Source organism: Molossus molossus, unplaced genomic scaffold, assembly GCF_014108415.1.
Source record: "Molossus molossus isolate mMolMol1 unplaced genomic scaffold, mMolMol1.p scaffold_m16_p_20, whole genome shotgun sequence".
In the NCBI taxonomy this organism is placed as follows: Eukaryota; Metazoa; Chordata; class Mammalia; order Chiroptera; family Molossidae; genus Molossus; species Molossus molossus.
Genome location: NW_023425356.1, coordinates 42,014,788 through 42,042,738, shown reverse-complemented (window position 1 = coordinate 42,042,738; position 27,951 = coordinate 42,014,788). Strand labels below are relative to the sequence as shown.

The following is a 27,951-nucleotide window of genomic DNA, read 5'->3' as shown; positions in this document are numbered from 1 at the left end:
GCTGTCGGTCCTCAGGCGCCGAGGAGGGATGGATGTGTGACAGCTCTGAACCCGAGAGGCAACCCCGGAGGACTGGCGGGAGGAGGGGGCGGTCTGGCCTCCCAGACCCGTGCCGGCCTCGGTGCTGGACTTCCTCAGCGAGCTTCCGGACAGCAGTTTCACTTAGCTAAGAAATACCACAGAAAGTCCCTTTTCTTTCACAGAATGCTGGCACACACATTTCGGGCCAAGATCGAGAAATCACAAAATGTCCAGAGGAAGCGGATTCATTTCCAGGACATGTGATTACTTGGAGTGAAAGTTGGGCTGTGTAAAAATTGTCTCCACTTCTGGGAATTGCCCGCTTTGCACCGACAATCGATTTTCTGCCAGGGCTCCCCTTACAATGTGGGGGTCAGGACAGTCCGAGGCCGCCGGCTTCCCTGCAGATAGACCTGCAGGCAGCCTCGGGTTCGTGCGATTCGCCCAGAGCCTGCTGCAGGCCTCTCCGTTTTGCCTGGCACGCGGACAGTTGTGTGCAGGGTCTGTGCCAGCCACCAGGTGCCCCGTCTCTTCTTTCCAGTTCCTTGTCCATCACTCTCCTCTGTGTGTGCTTCTCTTTCAGGAGGGAACCTCGAAATTTGCAAACCTGGACAGCAGTGTGAAAGAGAACCAGAAGCGGACTCAGAGGCGGCTTCAGCTGCAGAAGGACATGGTGCGTGCAGCCCTCCCCTTCCCCGAGGCCCACGGGAGAGCCGCCTGGGTGGGCGGCTGGGCCCCGCCTGGTGCCGGCAGCTCCCACCTGCAGGCGTCCTGCGTTCAGAAAGCTCTCCCGTCCCTTACCGGCTCCTGCTCCGTGACCCCGGGAGGTCTGTAAGGCGCTGCTACTCCCACTGACCCGTGGGGCGTGGGCCCCGAGTTGCCAGCCACGGGTTCCCTGGAGCACTTCTCCTGTCGGGGGCAGCCTGCAGCAGGTGGGCTTCCGTCGTCCCGCCGTCTCCCTCCCTCCACTCCCGCACTTGGAAGCCGCCTTGGCCGTGAGACCCCCTGGGCTTCAGGTCCGCGATGGGGAAGCTTACTCAGCTTCGCACACACGGTGGCCCAGGCAGGACCTGGGTGCTGGGGACAGTGAGTCTGCTCCCGGAGGACTGGTGCTGTGCACTGGGAGATCTCTGCTGTCCCAGCCCCTCGCCATTTGCCGGCTCTCCTGCCAGTCGCAAGGGCTGACCACGTCTTCTAGTCCCTGTGCTCACGGCAGGTCAGCCTCCCTCCTGAGGGCCGAGGGAGAGTTGTAATCAGCGTTCGCTTTATTGGAACAGCTCCCCTGACTTTGCGCCTAGACGGGGGAACCAGAGAGAGAAGACTAGAGACTAACAAACTAACATCCTCGCCCTGCTCACAGAGTTCTCTCCTCTGGGAGCTGGGCAGCGTCGGGACGTCCTTAATGACAGGCCTCTGCTGTGACTGACGCCTGTAAACGTCGCAGTGTTTCAGACTCTTCTAGTTGTTCAGAGACAGGATAAAAATAGATGTTAAAAAAAAGAAGGTTATTTTGGTTCAGGGTGAGACCTTGTGTGCATAATGGGGACGGACGAAACACAGCTGACAGTGACTTCCTGAAGGACACGGCCGTCCGTGGCGTGACGCTCACGGGCGGCTCTGGCGAGGAGACAGCCAGCTCCGCCCAGCAGCCTGGCCTCGCCTGGCAGACCTCCTGCAGCGTCAGTGCCTCGAGGGGTTCGGGTCAGCTTCCCTGCAAATGCCTTTATTTTATTCTCAACGTAGTGAGTGGCTTGGGGGCCACTATGGAGAATAGAGGTGATTTCAAAGGACATTTGGTGAAATTAATACAGTGTATACCTGCAGTTGAAGTAATTCTACCTTGATTTGGAAGGGCCGATTTTTAAAAATAAGCTTTTTTATTTTGGAATTGACAGAGGAGTTCCAGGTAGTCCCGGAGTTTCTGTGAACCCTGCCCTAGTTTCCCTCTGTGGACCTGTTCCGTGATGCGGCCCACCTGTCGGTGCGGAGACATGGCCACTGGCCACTGTCACCTCAAGTCCAGTCTTCATCTGCATCTCGGCACCTTCCCCTTGGTATCCGCTTTCCTGGCAGGGTCCAACCCAGCTACACCCTCATGCAGTCATGTCTCCCAGTCTCTGGTCTGTGACCGTGTCTCAGTCTTTCCTTGTTCTTCGTGACCTTGACAGTCCTAAGGAGCACTGTCCTGGTGTCCTTCAGATGTCCTGCTGTCGGGCGAGTCTGTTGTTTTCCTGGCGGTCAGGCTGAAGTCACAGACTTTGGGGAAGACTGTCAGGGATGAAGTGTCAGTCTCATCCCATCCTGTCAAGGAGTACAGTGACATCAGCGTGACATCTGGTGTCACTCAGGACGTTACCCTTCGTCACTTGATTCAGGGAGAGTCTGCCAGGGTTTCCCCTTCGAAGCTACAGTTTGTCCCTCTCCTTGCTCCGTGCTGTGTAAGTGGTCACGGAGCCTGGGCCGAGGGCCCTGTGACAGTGCCGTCTCCCCTCTGTGTGCACACTCGTCTCCATGCGAGGCCACCCCTTTCCAGGGCATCCCAACCACTGGCCCTGGCAGAGGGGACGTCCTGACCTGCGCCTGAGCAGAACACGGGCCTCCTGGAGTGCTCTCGAACATTCTTGTCTGGTCTCCTGGCTCTGAGGCTTGGTTTTCAAAACGTGGAGAGTCAGATATTAGGTGATGGAGTTCTTGTCCTATTTGTGTAGGAATTTTCAAAATTTCACTCATGGAGTTAGCACCAATGCCCCCAAATTAGGCCTTAAAGGGTCCTTAATGAATCTCCCAACTGCGCCAAGGCCCACCAGGCCATTTAGACCGCTGCTTCCGTCTGTGAGCGGGCACCTTGCCCAGCGTCGCCCACACAGGTCCATTTGCTCCGGTGCGCAGGTTACTGAAATCTTTAGACTTGTCAGTAACAACCAGGCGGTTCTGCTGTGCTTGCTCTCCAGGGGGTGATGCAGGGCACTGTGCCCTACCTGGGCACCTTCCTGACCGACCTGACCATGCTTGACACTGCTCTGCAGGACTACATCGAGGTGAGTTCTGAGCAGGTGGCGAAATTGGACCTGCAGCCTTCTCATTGGAGACCTCGGAGAGAGATTCACTTTTACTAGCATCTGTTGAGGGCCCCTTGTGTCCGTGGCACTGTTAGATGCCACGAGGAACAGGAAGATGAACGCCGCCCCGGGCCGTGGGGGAGACATCAGAGCGGCTGTGAGCGGTCGGAGTGGCAGGGGTTCGAACGCAGTGCAGTGAGAGAAGAGGGAGGTCAGGGTTAGTTCCAGACGAGGGAGGCCTGCCGGGACCTTTGGAAGGAACAGGTGTGAGCACGGCCTTGCTGTTGAGCTGGGTTTCGGGGGTGGGAGCATGCCCTCCTTCCACTCTGCCTGGTGGGGCTGGGGTCATCACGTTTGTGGGTGTGTGAGTACCCCACCTTTCCATGTCGTCTGCTCAGAGGCACCCACGCTCGGGCTCTGTGGGAAAGGGGGTGAGCCCGTCAACAGGCGACTGTTAGTCACAGTCAACAAATGTCAAGCGGAGAATGAATCTGATATTTGAAATGAGACTTAGGGATCGGTGGTGTGTATTTAGTTCACCTCACCTCCATGCTTATCACATGTAATCGATCAGCCGGTGCGATTAGCAGGAGGAGCAGCGATTCTGCACGTTCCCGCCTCCGAGTTCACGGTAATGTTGTGCACATGCTCGGGCAGGTTGCATTTCCTGAGCTTTTTGTCTCTGCGTCCTCCGCCTCAGCTTATCTCAGGAAACACTCACTCACGTTGGGGAAGTTTTTGGAAGTGACCGATGACTTCGAAGTTAAATTCAGCCTACGGAGAATTAGGAGCTGGGGATGAAGAATTGAAACTTAACTTTTCGTGATGCTATGTAGAAGAAACTTCCCTTTTGATAAACCATTGACAGTTTGGTTCCTAGTATGAGTCAAGGACCATCTGTTTTTGGTAGAAACAAACAAACCCACTGTGATGGAGCATTACTCAAGCTTTTGCCTTTCCTGCTTCTGCAAGTGTGTTTGGATTCTGGGTCCTAACTCCTTAGTCATTATTATTTTAGTTGTTTTCAGACATTTGAAGGGAAGGCTGTTTGCCTGTCCTGTCCTATTATAATTAAAAGGATGTTTTTCTTGAAGCAAACAATGCTTCTCTTCCTCCACAGTAGCTATAATTATAGTGTCATTAATATTTATGACTTCATTTTAATCTTAATTAAAACCTTTGATTTTAATAAGACCTAGGACAACAAAGAGCTTGTCTGTGTTTCAGAGTAGTTTTGTTTCTCACACTTTTTTTTTTAATCTCTTTCAGGGTGGACTGATAAACTTCGAGAAAAGGAGAAGGGTGAGCAGAGACCTTGGCTGTGATTTTCCGTCTGACTTTGGGCAGGACACAATGAAAGAGGCGGGGACTTATGTTTTCTTTTGTAGAGGCAGAAAAAAAGTGAATGAGCATTTATTGAACATTTGTCATATACCACTGGGCTTGGCATGTTCCTGCACATTATCCCCCAAGAGCCCTGTGTGGTGGGGATTGGATCACCCTCAGTTCAAAGGGGAGGAATTGAGGACTGAGAACGGTGAAGTCACTTGGCCAGAGTCGCAGGGTTCAGACCCTGCCCAGACAGTCCAGAGCCCACCTTTCTTTCCGTACCCCCCACTCCTTATACGTGGCTTCAGCAATAACAAGTTCATCCTGTGAGGGAGGAGGGATTTCATAAGAAGAAACAACACAGAAGAGCTAATAAAAGTGGTTAACTCTTACGGATCTATCTGAGAGAGGAGAGGGAAGGTCTTCGTTGTGGTCTGTGGACAATTATTCTTTCCCTTTCCTGTCTGCATAGGAAAGGGCATTCAACATACATTTTAATATTTTTGTGGACAGGAAAATAGTTCTGCACCACACTAGAAAAGGATAAAAAAGAGAGCTTTGAAAATTTGCTATGGCTGTAGTGTTGTCGTAGCATAGTTAAATAGATATTTAAAACATTCAAAGAAAAAATGAGCGGGAAAAATAAAACTTCACCCCAGAGTACTCTTACTGTTCTTTAGTTCTTCATTCATTCTTTTATTCCACAAATGTTGATTGCATACCTGACATGGGTCAGGCACTATGATAGGTTTGGGTATTACAGCAGGAAAAAAAAGAAAAAGAAAAAGTAGAGCTCCCTGGTCTCACGAAATTCACAGTCCGGGAGGAAGGTGGACACATACATGGGCAATTGTAATGCAGCCTGATTCAGGGCTTGTGAGCAGAAGTAGTGGGTAATATAGGAGCATGTAGGAGGGTCTTCTATCTTCTATCCCCAACTTGTGAGTCCAGAGAAACTTCCAGAAGGAAATGACCTTAAAGTTAAAACCAGAACTTCAGGAGCTAAGCAGGCTGAGTTCACTGGTAACCAGATATACTAGCCTGGACAGCTATAAGCCTCTGTCCTTGGTAGAACATACTTTCTTCTGTAGCCTGATGATAAATGTCCATTGAGGACACAAGACCAAGGACAGAGGCCATCAGATGGGAAGTTGATACCATGGACTCTGCCGGTTGTTGAGTTACTCTGTCATGTCCTGTAATGACAGATCAAATTGTTATTGCCTCCCGTTACCCATCTTTGTCCTTTAACTTCGGAATAACCAAGGATGGCAATCTCTTCCTTTAAAGAGTAGAATGTGAAATTCTCAGAAACTTTGAGTATAAAACCTAAGGCTAACCCTTTATCCATCACTGACTTAAAAATCTTTATTGATGCATCTAAAGAAGTATAAATAATTTTAGATGTAATTATATACTTGCTTCTCTTGTGAGCTTTAAAAGACTTAGTTAAATGATTTACTGGAGTAGTAAAAACCCAAGGATTAGGAAAATCTAAACATTCAAGTTTATGAGGCACTGAACTGTTTAGATATTCAAACATACCAAAACTTATTGTTGAAGGGTCAGGTTTGCAGAAGATGGGGGTGGGGAACTTAGGGGACTTCCAGACTTACATTTTTAAAGAATATTTTAGGCTATAGAAGTAGAAAATTTAAATATAGTTTAGAAGTATTCAATTTTGAAAGAACAACTTTTCTATCCTTAGAATGAAAATGAGAACAAAGGAAGTCACTATGACTTTCAGTAGTAACTAGTTTGATATGTGTTGGTAGCTTGTTTTATTTATATAAATTCTTTATTAAGGGGAACAGAAGATTGACAGTTAAAACATACAAGGACTTGAGAGATTCGAGTTAGAATTTTTCAGAGTCACTCAGCCCTTTTTCTCTCTAAGGGAAGCTGTGCTTCAGGGTGTCCCAGGTGATGTTCTCCAGCGTTTACCTTCATGTGGCGATTTTTTAATGTTGAAAAGGTGTGTATTTGGTTGGCCTTTTTATTCACTCTTTTTTTTTTTTTTTTTGCCATGTTCTGCCTGCTTTAGGAATTTGAAGTGATTGCCCAAATAAAGCTCTTACAGTCTGCCTGCAACAGCTACTGTATGACCCCCGACCAGAAGTTCATCCGGTGGTTCCAGAGGCAGCAGCTGCTAACGGAGGAGGAGAGGTAGGCGGACCTGTTGCCCATCAGGGTGGAGCTGCGGTGTTGGCGAGAGGAAGGCCACGCCCAGTTCCTCATGTGGCCAGTTATTCAACACTGCTTAGTGAGCAGCTGCTAGGCTCTGTCTCCTCATTTTCAAAGGATAATGATGTAACAGGAAAAGCTGAATTGATGACATTGAAGATGTACTTTCAGGTTCATGTTCTACCAATTATTATCGTGACCTTGAACAAGTCCCTTATTCTTCCTGATCTTTAGGATACTCCTCTATAATATGTTTGTTTGTGAGGATTAAATGAAATCGTGTTTGGGAAAAATGTTGTTAAAGTACTTATCATCACCACCACCACCACCACCATCACCACCACCACCATTACCACCACCACTGCCATTACCACCACCACCATCACCACCATCACCACCACCATCACCACCATTACCACCATCACCACCATCACCACCACCACCACCACCACCATTACCACCACCACTGCCATTACCACCACCACCATCACCACCATCACCACCACCATCACCACCATTACCACCACCATCACCATTACCACCACCACCACCATTACCACCACCACCACCATTACCACCACCATTACCACCACCACCACCACCATTACCACCACCACCACTACCACCACCACTACCATCATCATTACCACCACCACCACTACCACCACCACCACCAGCACCACCATTACCAGCACCACCATTACCACCACCACCACCATTACCACCATTACCACCACCACCACCACCATTACCACCACCACCACCACCACCACCATTACCACCACCACCCCCACCCCCCATCACCACCACCACCACCACCACATTTGTCACTATTGTTAATTGGTACTAGGTTTCAATCAGGGAGGGGAGGCAGACTCCTGAAGAATTGAAATAAAATGCTGTAGGACCTCTGAGCAGGAACAGTTCATTTGGCCAAGGATGGGGGAAACAGAGAAGATTGTCATCAAATGTTAATACCTGGGTGGGATGTGAAGGGAGAGAAGGTTGTGCCAGGAAAACGGGAGAAGAACATTCCAGACAGACGAAGATGAGCAAAGGCTTGGTGGCCGACATGCTTGGCATTTGGACGAGCAGTAAGGACTCTGGTGTGGTTGGGACACAAGGGACAGGTTTCAAACTAGGGCTGACGAGTGTGGGAAGGTGCACTAACTCCAGGGTCTTGCACGTTGGCCCAGCAGTGATGCCTTTACCTTGTACCCAGAGGACTGCTCTGCAGGCCCTACCTGGCCCACCACATGTGTTCACATTTTCAAAGGGGCAGGGGAGAAGAATGGGACATGGGACAGTTATTTGAAATTCAGATTTTATTGTCCACGAATAAAGCTTTATTGCAACACAGCCATTCAGTCACATCTGGTTCATGGTTGCTTTCCCACTTTAAGGGCAGGTTGAGTAGTTGCAGAGACCATGTGGCCCACAAAGCCTGGAATGCTCGCTGTCTGGCCCTTTGTAGAAAGTATTTGCTCACTGCCACCGTAGCTAAGGGATTTCCTTGAACGTTCATCATCGGGGAAAGCAAAATCGACAGCAAATGAAGTTTTTGCCAATGAGAAAATGAGGTTCAGAGAAGTACTGTAACTAGTTAGTGGTAGGATCTGGGTTCAGACTCAAGTCCGCCAGACTCTACAACCTAAGCTCTGAAGGTGGTTGTATAATGTTGGGCAAATCATGTAACCTCGGTAAAACCTCAGTTTCCTCGTTTGAAAGGAAGATGGTTTCTGAGGTCTTTTAAAATCCCAGAATAGATGGGTCCTGTTACGTGGAAAGAAAACCTTTGAGAGTGTTCATCAGTTGCTGCAGATTTTTTTTTGCTATGTAGAAAACGAAGCAGTCATAACCTCTTCACATTTTCTTGTCTGATGATCACTCGTGTGAATTAGCTCTCTCTCGTTGTGTGCATCCTTCTCACGAATGGACATACAGACCTTGCTGCTTGGTGCTTTGGATCAGAAGTCCAGGCTCAGATCAGCAGCCGTGTGATGAAGTGTTAACGATGAAAGGAATCGTGTTCAACATAGCTGCTTTTTCCTTGCGATTTATGAAAACCCCTCCAGCTTAATATTGGAATAATTCCCATATCAATGAATACTTCTACTTGAGCAGATACTTGTACATACCTTTAGGTTTAAAAAAAGGAAAACAAAAAACACGTAATGAGCAGCTTACCAAGCTAACAGTCACCGCAGTTACCCTTCCTCACCTACCCGCACGCAGTGCGTCTGCTGGTCGGATGGCACTTTCCTGGCCCACGGAGTCCCATCTGCCTGGCGTGGAGCTGTCTGATCCGGAGCTTTTAATTCAGGATGTTTTGGCAATTAAAAGCCATGTTTATGTATGCTTATCAGTAATGTAATTGCCTATGTCTATTCACTGAAGATTAGGTAGTTTATGCGCGCGCGCGCGCGCGCACACACACACACACACACACACAGTAACAGGAGGGGGTAGTGAGAGGAGATGCTTCTTCCCTGGCTCTGCAGCTGGGGGAGAAGGACCAGGGAACACAGTGGAATCAGCCTGATGCTGCCACGAAGCACAAGTCCTCGTGTGAGGCACACGGAGCTGAGCAGCCTCAGTCTGTGGGCCATGCGGGAGGGGGCAGGGCCCGGGTACATGTGTGCGAGCTGGTCCTGGAGCTGTGCCCTCTGACGTGTGTGATGGAACACGCGGTGCATGTCTGTACTTCTCTAAAGTGAAGCCAGCAGAGCGTGCGGGGAGCCCTCCCCTTCAGCTGAGCTCTGACCTCACGCACCCTGCTCTCCCCAGCTACGCCGTCTCCTGCGAGATCGAAGCGGCCCCCGACGCCAGCGCCACCTCGCCCAAGCCTCGGAAGAGCATGGTGAAGAGGCTCAGCCTGTGAGTGTCCCTAGGGCCGGGCTCGGTCCTGTCACAGCTGGGGAAAGAGAGGGTAGCCAGTGCGTCCCCCGGCACCAGGGTGAACGTGAACAATTCACTCACTCGCCAAATAGCGTCTCTGCCCCTGTCACGGACTCGCTGTGCGATTCTCTGAGTCCGTCCCCGCCTCCCCGCTGTCCCGCGTGGTGTGAGGCTCCAGCAGCACGGCCCCGCCCTCGCCCAGCAGTGGCTCTCACGTGCAGTCTGGTGGTCTCCGAAGGGGCGTACCAGATACATGGCTTCCTTGCTTGGGAACCTCCAGTGGTTTTATTTGAAGGTAGCACCCAGACTCCGTCCTGGTGTACTGGGCCCTGCATGGTCTTCTCCCAACCTCCCTGACCACCTTTCTCATCCACACCCCGCCTGTTCACCTCCCAGCTGCCCTTCAGCCCACCAGGCTTGGTCAGGGCCGTGGCAGTAGCTGTCCCTGTGGCCTGGCCTGCTCTTTCTCGGGGTTAATACGGCAAAAATGTTACCTCCCGAGAGAGCACCCTCTCTAACGTTGCTGTCCACCCGGGGCGGTCAGTCATACCGGCTGTTCCTTCCAGGGGAACGCAGGCCCCGAAAGCAGAAACCTTGTATCTTGTCCGCGGGGCTGCGTGCTTAGCTCAGCGCCGGGCACAGAGAGGCCCCCGCAGCTCACGTCGTAACTCCTCTCTCCTCCTGAGCAAAATCCCAAGTCCTGACAAGGGCCCTCAGCACTCCTGAGGGTCCGCAGCATCGCCCCACCCTCCCAGCTGTCCCTTGCCGCTGTCCTCACCTGTCCCGCTCACTCGACTTCTCGGGGTCCAGACACCCAGACCTCCCTCTCTCTCGAAGACCTACACCTGTGTCTGATCTTCTCAGTGACACATCTGCTTTGGCCAGGGACAAGCCAGAACAGGGATGGGAATGTTGGCCGGTGTTGTCATGCAGAGTGGGCTTGGAGCCGTGCTGACCCGACCCAGCCCAGCTCCACCGCTGCCTCTCGTGTGACTTCCTGCTTTGTCATTGGTGAGGCCAGAGTAACGATGTCCACCTCAGTGGCCGTTGTCAGGACCAGGTAGGGTCGTAACACTCCGCAACAGAACCCAGCTCTCAGTGGGTGTCTGAAAGCTACCATTGTTTTCTCTAAGACAACTTTCTGTTACTACTTTTTAAATCTTTTCTTTTGGCCAAGATTCTGACTGTTTTCATGAGTTTTTGATACTTCCCTGCACTGTCTGTCCATCGGTCTCAGTGAGTCACATTGGCAGGGACGGTACAGGAACTTGGATATGGTCACTTCTCGGTGTGACACACACAGGCCCTTATCGGGTGTGGATGGCATGACCTCCCGCTATCAGAGGCTGCGCAGTCTCCTTTCTACCTGATCCCAGGCGATAAGAGGCATTTGAGGAGTAGGTTGAAACGTGATTTTATAGAAAACATGTATAAGTTCATCCTGATGTCTTGCCAAACCTCTCTCCTTGTTGAGAGGTCTGCCCTTGGCCCTCCTGAATGCTAGATTTATGAGCTTTTAAATTCACCTCTGGAATTTTCCGTAGCATCTCGCCATCTTTTCCCTGCTGCAGTCATGGGGGAGAATGAGCTCTCCTGAGATATCCGAGCCCTGACCGAGCCTTGTCCGCTGTGAGACGGGCCCCTGCGCAGGGAAGCAGGCCCTGGGGAGAGCCGGGCCTGCAGGGCGTCTCTGTGCCCGCTGCACCACGGAGAATCTGGAGTCTCCGGACAGTCAGGGGTCAGCACAGGTAGCGCTCACCTCAGTGCCCCTTTCTTTGCCCACTTGCTTTCTTTCCCTGTCCTCAGGTAGCTGCCACTGCATATTCATTTTTACGTCATTGCTTCTCTGATGCTCATCTCCAACCCCAGTGTGCGTACTTACTGTGCTGGCTGTCCTAGCATCCCGGGTCCCGTCTCTGCCCAACTCTGGCAGGTGCACGGCCTCTGAGGACCTTCACGTGAACTCCAGGAGCGGGGGCTCAGGGTCAGGGCCTGTGCGGAGCGTGGTGGGCACTCAGTACAGCGGTCGCTGCTGGAATCTTGCCACGAAGCTTGAGTGTAGTCCATGGTCTCTGCGGCTGAGTTTGAACATTTATTCTGAGTAAAAGAGGTCACGTGTCCCTCACCTTGCAGACATTTTGACAAGATTTTATGACCTTAGCATTTTTACAAATGTGGAAAATGTTTTTGTTTGTTTGTTTTTTCGCTCTCCCTACATATAACAACGCATTTATTCAAAGAGGGTGGAGAGTGTCTTGGAGCCTGGGGGGAAGGGGCGCCTTGTTTGAAGGTCAGAGGTGCCAGTATTGAGTTAGAGTTAACCTTTGCAAAGCAAAATGACCTCATTAAATTGCACAGCTGGAAGAACCTTTGGTCTTTGACCAATTTAGTTGTAAGCTAGAGACTCTTAGACAACGGGCCGAGGACCAACTTTCAGAGTCCCCCTTGGATTCCTGGAGGAGCGACAGCAGCACTGTTTCCTTCTCTAAACCGGGATCAGTTTCACTCCCCCCCGAGCCAGCAGCGTTTGGAGGTCCAGGGAAGGAGGCAACATGGAAAGTGGAGCAGGGGGGCGGAGATGAGGCAGACGCAAGGGATGCTTCGGGTGTTGGAATTTGAGTTTATAATTCCTAAAATATTTGACGTGAAATCGAGCTCATCGTCGTCGTTTCCGTTGTTGTTGTTTTGTGGTCAGCGCTTGTTTGTCTCCTGCCATCTTTCCTACATCTCACTCCTTCCCTCCCCCCCCCTCCCATGCTGTCTGTGAGTGGTAGCCCTTCTCGGTCCGTCTGGGGTGTATCCTGCCCTCACTCTTGGAACTACCTTAGATGGGCATAGAATTAAACAATGACTGTTATTTTCACTGAGCAGTTTGAAGATATTATTCCATGTCTTCTGTCGTTGCTTTTGAGATGCCTGATACCTGTTTGATTACTGTTCCCTTGATCATGTCCCCCACCCCGTTCCTTTACGAATTTCTTTTGTCTTTCATGTACCACTCTGCAGTTTGAGTGGTGATTCAGTCTTATTTATCCCATTTAAGATGTGGTTCCTGGATCTCAGGATTCATGTGGTTCATTAGTTCTGGAATCTTCTCGGCCACCATCTCGTCAGACAGGTCCCTCCTCCGTTCTCTCGACTGGCTTCTGCCGGACCTCTTCATGCAGACACTCGGGCATTTCTTCCTCCTGTCTTTTAACCCGTCTCCTTTTCCATGTCTTTGTATTTGGATGCTGATTTCTGAGGATTTTCTTCACATCTGTCATCTGGTTCATACTTTTTTCTCTTCAACACTCTTTAACCCTTACACTGAGTTTTTCATTTAAATCACTACAGTTTTCACTGTAGAAGTTAATTTTTTTTTCAAATTATCTTCCTGTTCTTTTGCCATCATATCTTGCTCTTAACTCCTGTTTTCAATTTATTATATCTTTAATATTTTGAAACATACTTATTTTATAGGTTGGCCCATGGTAGTAGACACTCAAATATTTGTCAGATGAATGAATAAATTATTCGTTTCTTTCTTACAGCTTGTGTATCTGGAGTTCTCAGGAGTCTAAACCTGTTGTGTGTTGTGCCTGTTGACTCTCTCTTTGGTTAGGATGTTTTCTTGTGTGTATTTCATAATTTTGTGTTGTGAGCTCATATTTATCCGGGAATTCTCTGCAGCCTAGGTGGAAGCTATATTCCTCTAGAAAATTTTTTTTTAAATTCTGATTTCTTCAGGTAGTGGCCTGAGAGTTCCTAGACCAGTTGGGTAGCAGTCTAAGATCACACATGATTTCTGGAGAGATGTTTTCCTCTCACGAAACTGACCTCCGGCGAAGACAGAGAAGCTGCCCTCCTGTCTTGCTGTGCCAACAGGAAGATACTTTTCTAGCCCATCTTTTCCCCAAGGGAACAGCCCTTTGAGGGCCCTGGCCCTGTGTAAGGGGTCTCAGTTCCAACTCCCTCCCTTACATCAAAAGCTGCCCTCATCTTCGGGGCCTGTGGATGCGTTAACATCTACGCCCTGGTGTGCTGAGGGTGGCGCCCACTCCCCAGCCAGGGCAGCCGCAGAGCCAGCTCACAGGCTGGTTTTCAGTCCCCTTTCCCTCCTTGGCCTGGCGGATATTCCTTGCTGTCCTGCATGCCCAGCTGTAAAGAGACTGTGTAAAGGGACGTAGGTCGTCGCAGTCCATCAGCTTGTAGACACAGGCGTCTGCCTGCTTGGTTCTTGTCCAGCTCAGGCCAGTCGTCTTCAGCCTCAGGGAGTTCGTTTCATGATGAGACTTGATCCTGTCAGCATGGTCCATAGACTTAGAAAATGGAGAACCCTTGACCTAAGCAGTCTGTGTGTTCTTTGAGGTTGGAAGTAATCTCCTGGGACAAGATGTTCACTGTGATCTGTTAGAAACTTTGTAGCACGTTTTCCTAAAAGAACAATGACCCAAGATTGAGACAGCATCATGGACTAAATCAACACAAAACTACTTGCTCCACCGTGGATTCCAGGTTTGTAAGAGGCTGACCACCCGGACTTGTGTCCCTGCAGACTGTTCCTGGGGTCGGACATGGTCACCAGCAGCACGCCCACCAAAGAGCAGCCCAAGTCCACTGCCAGCGGGAGCTCTGGCGAGAGCATGGACTCCGTGAGCGTGTCGTCCTGCGAGTCCACCCACTCCGAGGCCGAGGAGGGCTCCGTCACTCCCATGGACACGCCCGATGAGCCGCAGAAAAAGGTGGGTCCCCCGTCCCTTCCCTAACTCCCGGTTCAGGCACCTGGCAGTGTCTGCCCCCCGAGAAATGTCTCTCTCCGGCTCATCACTCCACGTATTTTGAAAGTCATGTTTGAGATGCGTCAGAAGCAGGTCTGTCCGGGGACTGGTTCTGTATCGACGCAGACGCAGGTCTGAAAGCAAGGAGCGGGGTTACTGCCCTAGCTTGTGAAATACTGTTCCGTGCCCACACGCAAAGGCAGCTGAGGGATTGTAACCTGGAGCACGGGCTACGCTTTACTGAGGAGGTGCAGGGTCTTCTTAGAAGAAGCAAATAGCCAGGAGACAGAGATGTGTTGACTTCTTGGTGTCACCCGTCTCAGCCGAGCTTGTCCCACAGTAATACTGTGTAGCAAACCACTGTTTCTTCTCTGTCACACGCTGCAGGCTGGTTGACTTGGATTGGGCTTGGCCCTGGGCCATGGGTCTGGTCCGGGTCTGCTCTGTCTGCCTCCATTCTTTTTGGAGGAGCGGGCTAAGAAATATGAACAAGGGGCAATCCAACCCCGTAAGCACATACTAAGCCCTCACCTGGGTCATCTCCGTCAACATTTTATTGGCCAAAGCAAATCATGTGGCCACATCTCACATAAATAAATGAGGCAGGAACTATATTCCACTTCTAGTGGGAGGAACTGGAGTCATGGGGCAAAGGGCATGGGTGCAGAGGAGGATAAGGGATTGGTAACAATGATACAATCTGCCAAGTCCCCCATAAAAGGAAAGTGATGAGAGGCGATAAAAGAATTCCCATAGAGAGTTGCCATTTTCCATGCGGTCTAAACAAATGAAAAGAAAACAGAAGGTCTATCTTAACCTTCTGCACACCTCTGCTTCAGGCGTTGGTCATGGGGCTAGGACCAAACATGTCCACTGTGACATGACGAGCATTTGCACCATTTGGGAGGTTTTCAGCCAGCCACCCTTGCTGTGTGAGTGGCTCCGGCCCTTTGCTTGTGCTTAGGCCAGTGAGGCAGTGTGGCTGACAGTCCCTGCAGTTTGTTTCTGTCCATCTGCAAGGAATGTGTGTGCTGTGTCCCACCGTGTGACAAGCAGCAGCAGCAGTCCAGGGTCCTCAGGTGACCTTGTCACAAAGTAGCCAGTGCAGGAAGGACACTGTACTCGGGACCCACCACCGAGTTGACTCGGGTGCTGCCCCAGCTGCATTTCTCAGCTTTCTGTTTTGAAATCCAGGGAACATTTTTTAAATGTCAAGGAATCGCTGCAAACACCTGCAGCCGTCTCTCAGGTATTTTCCTGAGCCAGGGGTGTGATCCTTCTCCATGACCGTGACATGCAGCATCGCATCTATCAAAATCTGGAGTGAAGTCTCATTAGTCACCTTTCAACGGGTCCTCAAGCTTTGTAGGCCCTTCTCTGAGGATGGGCATTGTGCAGAAGTGACAGCTGGGTACTGCCCTCATCTTCCTGGGGTTTCTCTCTGTTCAGGAAGGAGATCGATCACAGTCGCACCTGTTGCTGTGATGGACATGTGCATGGGTCCAGCCCATCCCCTTTAAAACTACATAGAAGCCCCGTGTCCCTTGCCACCCCTCGCTGCATTCCTTGTTGTCTCCTCCCTGAGTGCCGGGGCTTCAGTTCCTTGCACAGGTCATGAATTTTTATTCTTTGCAGGAACCTGGCTCAGAGTCATGAATTTCTTTAGGTTTAAACGTAATTGAATTGGATGCAAGTAGTTGCTAGGCTTCAGCATCCCTGAAAGTTAACTGGCAAGGCCTCAGCTGTCCTGCTCAATTCAGAGCTGACCTGGATGACCCCGCTCCCACCCCCACCCTGAGATTGTGCAGCCCTCCGGCTGCCGCCCTGCCCACCCCACTGGCTACACCGCGTGCACTGCTTTGTAGCGAAGTGTGACTTCCTCCCTTTTTCTTCACTCCCCGATCACGATTTCCAAACATGTATCCTCACCCTTACTCCTCAGAGTACATTCTCATTAAGAATTGGGGGCCCCTCAGGTGGTCTGTTTAGAACTGCTGTAATCCAGCTTTATCTTCAAGGCTTTATCTTAATTATAAATGTTGCTCACATCATAGGAAAATAGATTTAGATGAAGGGAAGAGAAGGTGATAACATTGGACCAGGAACTGGAAGGTGGACCCCCTTGGCTGCTGTGCGGGGCACCTGCAGGTAGAACGGGGCAGCTGACTACCCGCCCCCACTTAGCCCTCACCCCGGGCCACTGGTTTGGTTCCCTTGGGAGCATAAGGGAAAATGTAACTAGGCCATGTTATGATGGAGCCACAGGTAGGTTCCTGCATTTCAGAGCGGAGATGCCAGCTTGCCGGGCTCCAGTTAAATTAACCACGCAGTGGGATTTAATGTATATTGCGCCATAGGAAGAAGCCCATAGCAAATACCACGGAGTAGACTCCATTTTAGTTGGAAGCCAGGTAATCAAAACACTAAATTTCTGGGCTCTCTTTCCATGGAAAGGTAAACCGATATGAGAGAAATTAATGTTATTTATTTTTGAAATGACTTCCAGATTACTTGATAGGATTAAATGGTATGGTGGGCTTAACTCATTCTGAGAGATGATTTGGAGTTTTCTTCAAGTTGATATTTAAAATGATTCAAGTTAATGACTTTTGGGACCACCTGGTGAGCTTGGGGCATGCTATTTCTGTGGTCATTGGTACTGCACACGTAGTGAATCAGAAAGCTCATGAATTGGAGCACCTCATTCCTCGATGACCCCTGACGTAACCAAGGAAATGGGTGCGGTCGGTTCCAGAAGCAGGTGCAGAGAGCATTGGAGCTCTGAGCCGTGTTCCCTGGGCAAACCACTCTGTTCCCTGACTCGTCCTTACGGTGCTCTGCCTTTTGTTCAAAGACAACGGGAAAGTTCCTCCCCACCTCACAGTGGCAGACACACCGAGCTGATGGACACAATGCCATGTTCCGTCACCACGGTGTCACCTGGGCCTTGGCCGCGCCTTTGCTCCCTGAACCCGCCAGGACCCCGGGGAGCACGTCTGGGTGCTGCTGTCAGTGGTTTTCCCTCTGGTCTCGGGTTCCTCAGCAGCAGAAGGAGAAAGAGCTAGGTGACCACTAATATTTCATGCAGAACTATCAAATGTGGCCCTTATCTTAGAACTGTCTAAAAACATCATTTCTCTCCTGCTACAAAATCGGATTGCGAAGTAGAATACGGATAGAAATGCTCTCTGCGGTCAGGTCAAGCATCAGTCCGCTCCAGGCAAGTGGGCCTGGATAACCGGCCAGTCTGGGAGGCTTCCCCTGCCCAGAGCTTTTCCGCCTGCCGCGTCGCTTTCAGTTCCTGGTGTCTGCTGCCATCTGCTGGTTCACTTCCCTAAGAGCAGCTAATAGCAGGAAATGAGGGAGCCCCCTTGCCTCACGCAGATGTAGAGGGATTAGGTGGAGTAGGGAGTCACTGATAGGCACCTGCCATGGGGGTGCTCACACCAGAGACCAGACGCAGGTGCTGTGGGCTGTTTGGAGGAAATACTGAAATGTATTGGAAATTGTGAAGCGCACTGTTGGCCAAGTTCTAACAGCTCCCTTTACTTGTGGGGTGTGTTTACTCTTTCAGCTCTCCGAGTCGTCCTCATCGTGCTCCTCTATCCATTCCATAGACACCAGTTCCTCAGGGATGTCGTCCTTAACCAACCCCCTCTCCTCTCCTCTGTCCTGCAACAACAACCCTAAAATGCACAAGCGCTCCGTCTCCGTGACATCCATGACCTCGACAGTGCTGCCTCCCGTTTACAACCACCAGAACGAGGACACCTGCATCGTCCGCATCAGCATAGAGGACAACAACGGCAACATGTACAAGAGCATCATGGTGAGGTGTCAGACCGACGCCCCGAAACACGCGCTGTTAGCATCTCTGCACGTTCGCACAGAGCGCGTGTGTGCCCAGGGATGAGTGCCCCGCTCTCCCAGGCGTACGCCAATAATGCACACATAGAAATACTTGCCAACAGTGCATATAGGATGTCCGTTTCACAGCTTATCATTTGCCGAGGTTTATTCCTCCGGGTCAGTGTCACCCTTTCTAAACAATCAACTTGAACCACCACGTCATGTATTCCAGGAAGTCTCTGTGGAGCTACACGTCGGGTTTATAGTCGAACTGCCATGCAGTCTTAGCACTGTCTTCCATGGGGCAAGTTTTTTGTTTAGTCATTTGGAATCAAACTTAGTAGAGTGGATGATCAAGCTGGAAATACAGCTTGAGTCCACGAGGTACGATGTTTATAGATAAATGAGACTAGCCTCTTTGAGCTTCTCATAAAGACTGTATTTTTGAGCACAGTCCCAAAATAATGGCAGTCTTTTTGGAATACAGAGTCTCCTGGTGCGTGTGCGTGTGCGTGTGCCAGGGCTGGTGTGTTTTTCATCGACAGTAGACTGGCTTATAGGATACATCGTATACTGGGGAGCAGATCTCCTTTGTGAAAAACCCCACAGTAAATCCTACATCTGAGCTTCATCACGCTCGATGTTTGAGGGCACTTGGAGCACTTACAGGCTCAGCTCTGAATGTAACGTAAGTGATGTGGAGGAAACTGTCAACAATCTGCAGACAGGCTTCCCGGAGGCCTCCAGGGTTGTGTACCCGTCCCTGGACACGGACTGGGGGTGGGAGATGAATGAGACAGCTCTGTCTCTGGAACTGATCATCAGATGGGAGATCATAAAGCATTGTCCAGTGTTCCAGAGACTCTCGCTGAGGTCAGGTCAGGTCGATGATAAAGGCCTTTAAGCCCACACGAAGGGGGTTGTGCTAGTGCCATAGGCCGTAGGGTCTTCTCGAAGGCTTTTAAATTATGGTCAGATTTATTCACTAGAAAGTAACCGGAACTGTGGAGGCTTGAGGCCAGAGCACAGGGCTCGGTTGGCGGTGGGGAAGCAGCTGTCCCCCTCCACATGGGGGCTGATGAGGGCTCGGATGGTGTTCACATGATTGGAGACAGTATAGATTCTAAGAAGATCTTAATGAGGTATAATTATAGGATCTGTTCGTTCAGTTATCAGCTTTTGGCTACCGTCGTGGGGGATGAGGAGGGAGGACTCACGGCTGTCCAGGCAGCCTGGCGATGGTGGTCCTGACAAGTGAAGTGTGAAGTGCTGGAGGGGGTTTGGGGACACTGAAATCGGAGGTACCGGCAGGCTAGCCAGATGGCGCTGTCAGGTGGCCGGAAGTACGGGCTGGTACGAGTGTCGGACACTGGGAGTCACCAGCCCTGCCGGGTGGATACGGCCATGCGGAGGGAGCACAGGCTGAGACAGACTCGGCCGTGTGCGGACGGGCTGGTCCAGGGGCCCGGGGGTCGGAGAACCAGCGGGAAGCCCCGGTCACCCCGACACTGTGTTTTCAGCAGGGTTCGTTCACGTGGATCCCCTCACGTGACTCCCAGAGAAGTGAGTTTCACCTCAGTCACTCTGGGGTGTCTCTGCACTAAAAGGGACTAAGAACTGATACGGGCACCAAAGTGGGTGAATCTCTGAAGCATCATGTTGAGCCAGAGAAACCAGACACAACAGATCGCACGCAGCAGGAGTCTGCTCCTTCAGCAACAGGCTAACCCAACGCGTGGTGTTAGAACACGCGCCCCAGGGAGAGGGGCACTGGGAACTGTTTGCTCCCCGTTTCGGGTGCATGAACCCGACACCCAAGCATGGGTCAGTGTGGCTTCCTTCGGGGGAGCAGCCACCAGTCACGTGTGGTGGCGATGACGCATCTGAAATGTGGATAGTGTGAAATAGACACCAGATTTTGAAGACTTAGTACAAAAAAATAATGTAAAATATCTCATTAAAAATTTTTTTTTTATTTTGGTACGTGCCCCTAGCGGGAACCGAACCCGGAACTCTCTGGTCCACAGGCCGATGCTCCATCCGCTGAGCCAAACTGGCCAGGGCTCATTAATAATTATTATATTAGCTATATGCTGAAATAATATTTTGGGTATATTGAATTAAATAATATATTATTAAAAGTAATTTTTAAAACACTTTTTTAATGTGGCTGCTAGATATTTAAAATGACGAATGAGCCCTGGCCGGTTTGGCTCAGCGGTTAGAGCATCGGCCTGCGTTCCGGAGAGACCCGGGTTCGGTTCCCGCTAAGGGCACGTACATCGGTTGCAGTTTGTCCCCGGCCCTGGTTGGTTGTGCGGGTGGCAGCCACTCGATGTGTCCCTTTCACATCGATGTTTCTCTCTCTCTCTGTTTCTCTCTCTCCCTCCCACTCTACCTGAACAAAAAATGGAAAAATGTCCTCGGGTGAGGATGATAAAATGACGAGTGAGGCTCACGGTGTGGATACCCGCCCTGTGGTGCTGGTTCAGCATGTCAGCATAGGCTGTGTGTCCATCACCAGCTGTGGCCCTGTTTCCCTCCGCAGCTTTCCACGTATTAAGCGCTCAAGGAAAGCCCGTGGCTGTCCCGTCGTCCTGTGGACACACGGGGAGTTTCAGGTACAGGAGAGAAGGGGAACCGGCTTTCTCCTTGAGTAGGGTTCAGTGGACAGCCGGCATGACCCACAGCCCGGCCTGCCACCCCTGGGGTGTCCTTTCTCCTCCAGCCGTGCGCTCCTTGTCCACCGTGATCCCGCTGCGGGAGGACTTCTCTAGACGATCAAACAACCTATCTTCCTCCTTTAAAACTGTGTACTGATTGCTTCCTGGCAAGTGGATAAGCCAGACGTTTTGGTAGTAGACAGATGTGCAAGGTCTTTGTCGCCTACAAGGACCCGTTGTCATGCACGTTGTTTCCTGACTCGCAGATCCAGCTGCGCCCTGCCTAGAGGGACATCTGGGCGCTGCCACTCAGGATCAAGGACTGGTTTTTCTGGAGGACTTGAGACTTGTTTGTTTTTTGTTTTGTTGTGGTGGTTGTCTCTCCTTTTACCTCCTGGTGAGAGCAGCTTTTGTTTTTAAGTGAGAATAATTTGTGTTTTTATTTGCTTTCTTTCGTATTTAAAATCGCCCAAGGGATGGGTGTTAGTCAGCCCTCTGTTCCCAGCACCTGCCATCCTGGCTGCTGGGCAGAGATGAAGGGAGGAAGTCAGAATTGTGGTGAGAGGAAGCTTTTCTTATTTTTATTTATTATTTTTAAACATTTAGAAGCTGATTTTTATTGAAGCATGATTTACGAACAATTATATACACAGATCTTGTGTTTAGTTCTTTGGATTTTGATAACTCTATCTCTGCCTGTGTCTTTGTTTATTCCTGTGTCTGTGACCGTGACTGTGTGTGTGTCTATGTCTGTGTCGGTGTCTGTCTGTGTTCGTGTCTGCCTGTGTCCGTGTCTCTGTCTATATCTATGTCCATGTCTATGTCTGTCTGTGTCTGTGTCTATGACTATGTCTGTATCTGTGTCTGTGTCTGTGTCTGTCTGTGTCTGTGTTTATGTCTTTGTCTGTGTCTGTGTCCATGTCTATGACTATATATGTGACCACCACCCAAGTCTAGATAAAGAATCTTTTTCATCCTTCCAAAAATTTCTTTGTGCCCCTTCCTGTCAGTCCTCTCTTGACCTAGTTAAGTTAGGTAATTAAGGTTAGATTTCTACCACCACAGGCTAGTGTGGCCTGTTTCTAAAAGCAGTGACTCCCGCAGCGTGTTATCTGTTGTGTCTGGTTTCTTTGGCTCAACGTGATGCTTCAGAGATTCATCCCCAATGTTGCCTATATCAGCTCTTAATTTCCTTTTATCTGCTGAGTGGTGTTCTGTTAGGAACGTGCCATAATTTCTTTATCCATTCCCTATTCTCCTGTTGATGGAGACTCAGGTTTATTCTAGTTGCTAGCTATTATGAATAAATCTATGAGCGGGTATGTACAAGTCTTCTTGTGGACTTATGCTTTCATTTCTCTTGGTAATACCTGGACGTAGGATTGCTGGGCCATAGGGGCACTTGTGTGTTTTGAAGTGGTTGGTGGGCAGAACTGGCCGTTTCTGACCACAGGTTGTAACCAGCGCCAGAGCAGAAGCTTGGCCGGCGAGGATGCTATACATTCTCCACAGCGCCCTCGTGTGCCTTCCACTGGAACCGCAGCCAGTGCGAGGGGCAGCAGACGTGCATTCTATGGTAACGGGGACACTGTGACTCAGAGTAGGTGACCGAGCGGATGGCCCTTCGTCCTCTGGCTGCTACGACTGCAATCGAGACTGGAACCCAGGAGTTCTGGCTCCGGGTCCTGTTCTCATCCCACAGGCCACGTCCCCTGGAAGACAGCAAGATAGGGGTCCGGAGAACTTTTTCAGGAACACGAAGCTAAGTACCTTCCACCTCACTTCTTGTCCCCCAGCTGACGAGCCAGGACAAAACCCCCGCTGTGATCCAGAGGGCGATGCTGAAGCACAACCTGGACGCCGACCCGGCGGAGGAGTACGAGCTGGTGCAGGTCATCTCGGAAGACAAAGGTGGGTGTGGCGCCCCCTCCCGGCGCCTCGGGGCAGGTTGCCAAGGTCTAGAGGACAGAGAGTGGACAGGCCTCTGTTTAAGGGGGGCGGGGTGGCATTGTGTGGGGAACCAAGCCGTCACCTCACTTGTAGAGTTAAGCATCTCAGGCTACCCCCAAGCCCTCTGTAGTTTTTGAGTGTTCCTGCTGCCCATCCTTCATAACCTGTCATCCCAGGTCGAGTCTCCCTGTGGCAGGAGGTGGGGGCAGTCGGGGTTCTGTCGGGTCTTTGCAGATGGCCACGCACCTCCTTTACCCAGTAACACGTGTCTCGGTCGTGTTTGGACCTGAAGTGTAGCAGTTTCCGTAATCATTTCTCATTGTTGCAGTTCATCATTTATGAGAGGCTTATAAGTTTGTCTTTCAGTTTACCCTTCTTTTTAAAAATATTTTTATTGAATTTTAGAGAGGAAGGGAGAGGGACAAAGAAAGAAAACATCGATGTGAGAGAGAAGCATTGATCGACTGCCTCCTGCATGCACGTGCGCGCACACACACACACACACACACACCCCACCCCCACCCCCGCCGGCGATCAAGCCCATAACCTGGGCATGTGCCCCTACCGGGAACCGAACTGGCAAGCCTTTGGCGCATGGGTCGACACCCAGGCAACCGAGCCACACCGGCCAGGGCTCAGTTTATCTTTATTCACGTTTGACCTTCCAGTAGCAAAGGCTTCTAACACACTTCAAGAGACGAACTGGTGATCTGTGAAATGCTTCAGTATGCCTAGAACCCACTATGTACAGAAATTCCTTTTGTGAAGACTGGGTGAATAACCACCCTGAATGTGTGTGTGCTGATTTGAACTGAGCTGTATTTGTTGCGAGGAGAAGACAAGCTGGTGGGAACTCCTCTGTACCGGCCGCGTCATAGAAGGGGACTCAGTAGAATCGATCACACTTCCACGCCCAGAGGGGCAGCAGACAGCTGATAGGCCCAGCGCTGACCGGTGCACCTGTCTTCATGTAGCCCCCCGAAAGGAAAAGAATGATGCAGCTTGGGGTACGGGAAGGGAGCAGCTGTCATGCTCCATGTGCCCGGCAAGTCGCCCAGGCTGTACCTGGCCTCCTGGGGAATGGCCAGTCAGTGGCATTTCCCCAGACGGGAAGGACTGTAGCCTCGGAGAAAACTCGTTTCAACCACCTCTTAGAGATGTTCCCGTTCATTCAGCTAGCCCTAGCTTCGTGGCACACCTTTCTCAGTTATAAGGTCTATTTTTAATAGTTTCAGTTAAAATTCTAAGCCTCCAAAGTGGTCTGTTGAGTTTCACCATGTTGCTGACCACACTGAAGTGAGGCCGGCGGGTCTGAAGAGCCAGCTTGGCTCATCGCTGTGTGGTCTCGGGTGGGCTGCCCGACCTCCCAGGCCTCGGCCCTTCATTGGGTAACTGGGGTGATGTGGGCAGGAGACAGACACTTTCAGGGAGACATTCTTTATGAACGTTTGTGCCCGGGGCACCGGAGCTGCCCAGAGCCCGATGTGTCCGTCTTTCTGGAGAATCGCAGGGTTGAGTCAGCGCAGGTGACGCAGCCTAGTTTCCGCAGTCCGGTGCCACCCCACCCCACGGCCACAGAGCTAGACCGCACATTTACCTCCCTAGTCCCCGACTTTGGTCACTTAGACACTCATTACCCCAAAGTGCTAAAGAGTACATACTTTCTTTTAAAAATAAAAATGAATTAAGATAACGTTGCTTGATAATTCCATATCACACTTGGAATAACCCTAGTTCAGAATCGCAGCATCTAGTTGGGAACCACTGGAGTGGATAGAGTGTAACTGTTAACAGATACACTGTCTTTGTGGGTGCTGATTAATAGTAAGTGAGGGCAGGGCCCCATGAGGAATAAAGTACGGGTTGGATTAGGGACTACTTCAAAAAAGGTTTTGATATTCTAAGTAAAGAGTTCTGGGAAATGCTGTAGAGATTCTACCCCCGCCCCCATGTAACGTTGGAGCCTCTTGCTCTCGAGAAAAGCTGCATGTTGGGGTAGAAAACAGACGACAGGGAGACCTGGGTCCTGTCCGGGCTCTGTTGTCCCTGCTGTGATCTGGGGAATGTCACTTAAACCCACCTGGGCTCTGTCTCCTGCAGAGTCCTTCTGGTTAAAACATGCTGCATTTGAATATTTAGCTCATGGGCTGAATTTCTAAGTGCATATTTGCAGTTAGTTTTTTAAATCTGGATTCAGAAGTTGTAGGAATCTGTGTTTTGTGTGTGTGTGGGGGGGGTGGTCATTGTCTGGTTCAGTTCCCGTTCCCGAGACGGAGGCCCCAGTCCAGCCTTGTGTCTGGGCAGTGTCCCCGGCCCGGGCCGGGCTGAGCCGCTGGCTGACTGCCTTCCCCCGCCCCTCGTTTCAGAACTGGTGATCCCAGACTCCGCGAACGTCTTCTACGCCATGAACAGCCAGGTGAACTTCGACTTCATTTTACGCAAGAAGAACTCCACGGAAGACCCCGTGAAACTGCGAAGCCGGACGAGCTTGACCTTGCCCAGGACAGCTAAACGGGGCTGCTGGAGCAACAGACACAGCAAAATCACCCTCTGAAGGGAGGGACCAGGGCCCTGCTTGCCCACAGCGCAGGGGCCCAGGACAGGCCATGGTGGTGCCCCCACCATCCAGCGGTAGAGGATCAGCGGTGAAGCCAGCAGATATTTATTGCGTGCCTGAGACGTGTGAGGCACTGTGACCGGCGTGGTGGGGACACCGGTGAACTGGACACGAACAGGATGAACGGTTCACTGATTCTCTTTGACCTGTTTGAGACCGAAATGCAAAATTATCCACATTTATACAAATATACGACACACATTTGGTATGTATGTGTACATATAAAAGTACATGAGGAGCTTCGAGGACATTCTGGACTATGGAAGACAAGTTTGCACAACGGCCTGGGAAGCTGAGGTCACTTTTTACAGGGAAACAGAAGGAACCGGGAACCTCGTTCCCTACCTGCCGAGTGAGTGGTCCAGCCCTGGCAGTGCAGCGTCCTCCGCGCCGGTGACGGGACGGCCACCGTTTCTGTGAAGGGAGAAGGTGGGCCTCTCCCTCAGGGCCACCAGAAGAGACACCTGCAGAGGCGCACGTGCCAGGGGCTCAGTGACAGGCCACTTGCAAAGGGTTTGGATGAGCCGCGGCTCCGGCCTCTGCCAGCGTCCCCCCTGCTGCCCCAGGGAGGCGGGGGGAGCCTTGGAGGCCCAGCCCCCCTGCTCCAGCCTCACGACACCTCTGGAATCCGCACGAGCCGAGCCTGTTGGGGTTTCTGGCAGCGGCGGCGCTGTTCCTGACTGGCCCCTGACTTGCATACCGCAATCATTACTGCGCACGCAGCCCTTTCTCTGGAAGCCGGCGCTTCTCCGACTGCCTTCTGCACGTGACGCTCTGGGTCGGAGTCTCTCGGCATCTGGACCAGCGCCTCTGTACTTCGTGAGATTCGTTCCTCAGGTGTAGAAACTTCTACTGCGTCTGACTCTTAGTCGGTCATTTTGAGCCTGTGAAAGATTTCTAAGCCCAGATTCTCCTCCAGCCCCTCGCGGACACGCCCCGCGACAGCGCTGTCCCTGGGACCTTGTGTCTCTGTGCCTCCTCCCGGGAAAGACGCGCTGCGTCCGACCTGACGCGTTTCTGGAGAGGCACTGTCTTCCAGGTGGGACCGGCGACGTCCGGTCAGGTCCCCCACTTGCATCAGCGTCACTGCTAAGTGACGTTTCTGTGTCTCTGGTAACACCGTCACCCTCTCCTTCCAGGTCTGAGCTGTGCTGGGGTTGAGCTAAAAAGCCATATGTGGGATGTTGACGTGTAAGAAGCACTTTCAGAATGTTGTCCTTTTTAAGAAGATTCTCCAAATACTAGTTTTCATTCCCAAAATAAAGAGAATGAAACCACAAATGAAGTGTAGATGGTAACGTGGAGCTTTTTATTTCCCTTCTAACCCTGTGAGACAGCTCCCGAAGGTGAGGGGAGATGTATGTCGTGTGCGGGACTGAAGTCTGAAGGAGGCACCTGGGGAGGGCCGCCCTGAGGTCTTCCTGCGACACCCCTCGGCGCATCCCAACATCCCAACGACCGGCTGGGTTCCGTCCAGTCGAAAAGCACTTTCTTCTGTCCGTGAGCCTCGTCCCTTTGTGCTTCTGTGCTGGGAGGAGAGGTGGCCGGGGTGCTAGACGCCATGGATGCTACAGTACATGGAGCCTCAGCCTGAGTTCCCGGGTCTGGGGATCAAGCAGGAAGTAGAGACCTGCTGGCCCCCTTTCGAGTGCAGCGGCTGAGCCCGCGTGTGCCTGTGTGCTCGCCCCGTGTATTTATACTGTATGTGTAGAGTCTAGATTTATATACTGCAGTGTAAAAAATATCTATTTTCCTTTTTTAAAAGACAGTGGAAATTCCAAGTAGATCAAACACAGCCTCGTTTATTTATGCCACTTGAAATGTCTTCGGTGTGTTTCCCGGCGGACGGCGGGCGATGCTGTCCGCTGCTCGCATGCTTGTCTCCCCGCATCTGCCCGCCCGCCCGCCGGCTCACCTAATAAACTGGTGTGGGGCTCGGTTGGCACGTCCGCTGGCCCCAAAGGAATCGCCTCCGGAGTATTAATGAGGTGGGTTCTGGGTCCCAGACGTTTCCGTGAGCTCTTTGGACCCCACTCTGGCTCGGTCGGAGGGAGCAGAGGGAAAAGCCCGGGCAGAGTGGGGAGGGGGCCCTCTCCACCGGCCAGTGTCACAGACGTGGCAAATCAGATGTGGGGAAAGAGTGACACCCTCGGGAGACTGCTCAGAGGTGAGGCTGTGCGGCCAGATGGCTCTTCGGAGCCAGGAGCGGGGGCACTTTGGCCACAGCGGGCTTCAAGCTGGGGCCAAGGCCGTCCCCCGAGTCCGCAGAGCCGCCTGCACGGTTCTTGAACCCCGGGGAAGCCCTCCCAGAAGGCAGCCACGCCGGGGCCCGCCTCACCCACCAGCGGCACGTTACTGTCACCTCATCACATCAGTTCCAGAAAGTTCCCAGAAGTATTTCCCAGTAGATTCCTAAGTGGTTCAAATCATCCAAGTTTCTGGGCCCTTGTGAAATTTGTGAGAGAGCAACTAGGTGTTTTAGTAATTGATAACACGGGAGGGGCGGGAAGGAAAGGGATTTCGGTTTCCAGGACTAGGAGACTACTTTTTCGAGATCATTCTGGAACACTCGCTCCCTTGTTTTGCCTCTGTCTAGAAACGGGACTTGGTGACTTTTTGTC

The 27,951-nt window shown here is 51.2% G+C and overlaps 1 protein-coding gene across 2 annotated transcripts in view; it reads left to right on the top strand.

Moving 5' to 3' along the window:
- RGL1 (ral guanine nucleotide dissociation stimulator like 1) overlaps positions 1 to 25,963 on the top strand; it is a 225,632-nt gene extending 199,669 nt beyond the window's left edge. For both annotated transcript variants that reach the window (XM_036272600.1, XM_036272601.1), the window contains 9 exons: positions 605 to 694; positions 2,973 to 3,059; positions 4,350 to 4,382; positions 6,454 to 6,575; positions 9,381 to 9,470; positions 14,029 to 14,215; positions 17,826 to 18,080; positions 22,560 to 22,674; positions 25,080 to 25,963. In XM_036272600.1, the coding sequence (XP_036128493.1) occupies positions 605 to 694; positions 2,973 to 3,059; positions 4,350 to 4,382; positions 6,454 to 6,575; positions 9,381 to 9,470; positions 14,029 to 14,215; positions 17,826 to 18,080; positions 22,560 to 22,674; positions 25,080 to 25,267 (1,167 nt within the window). In that variant the 3' untranslated portion in view covers positions 25,268 to 25,963. The remainder of the gene's footprint in view (positions 1 to 604; positions 695 to 2,972; positions 3,060 to 4,349; positions 4,383 to 6,453; positions 6,576 to 9,380; positions 9,471 to 14,028; positions 14,216 to 17,825; positions 18,081 to 22,559; positions 22,675 to 25,079) is intronic.
- The last annotated feature ends 1,988 nt before the right edge of the window (positions 25,964 to 27,951 follow it).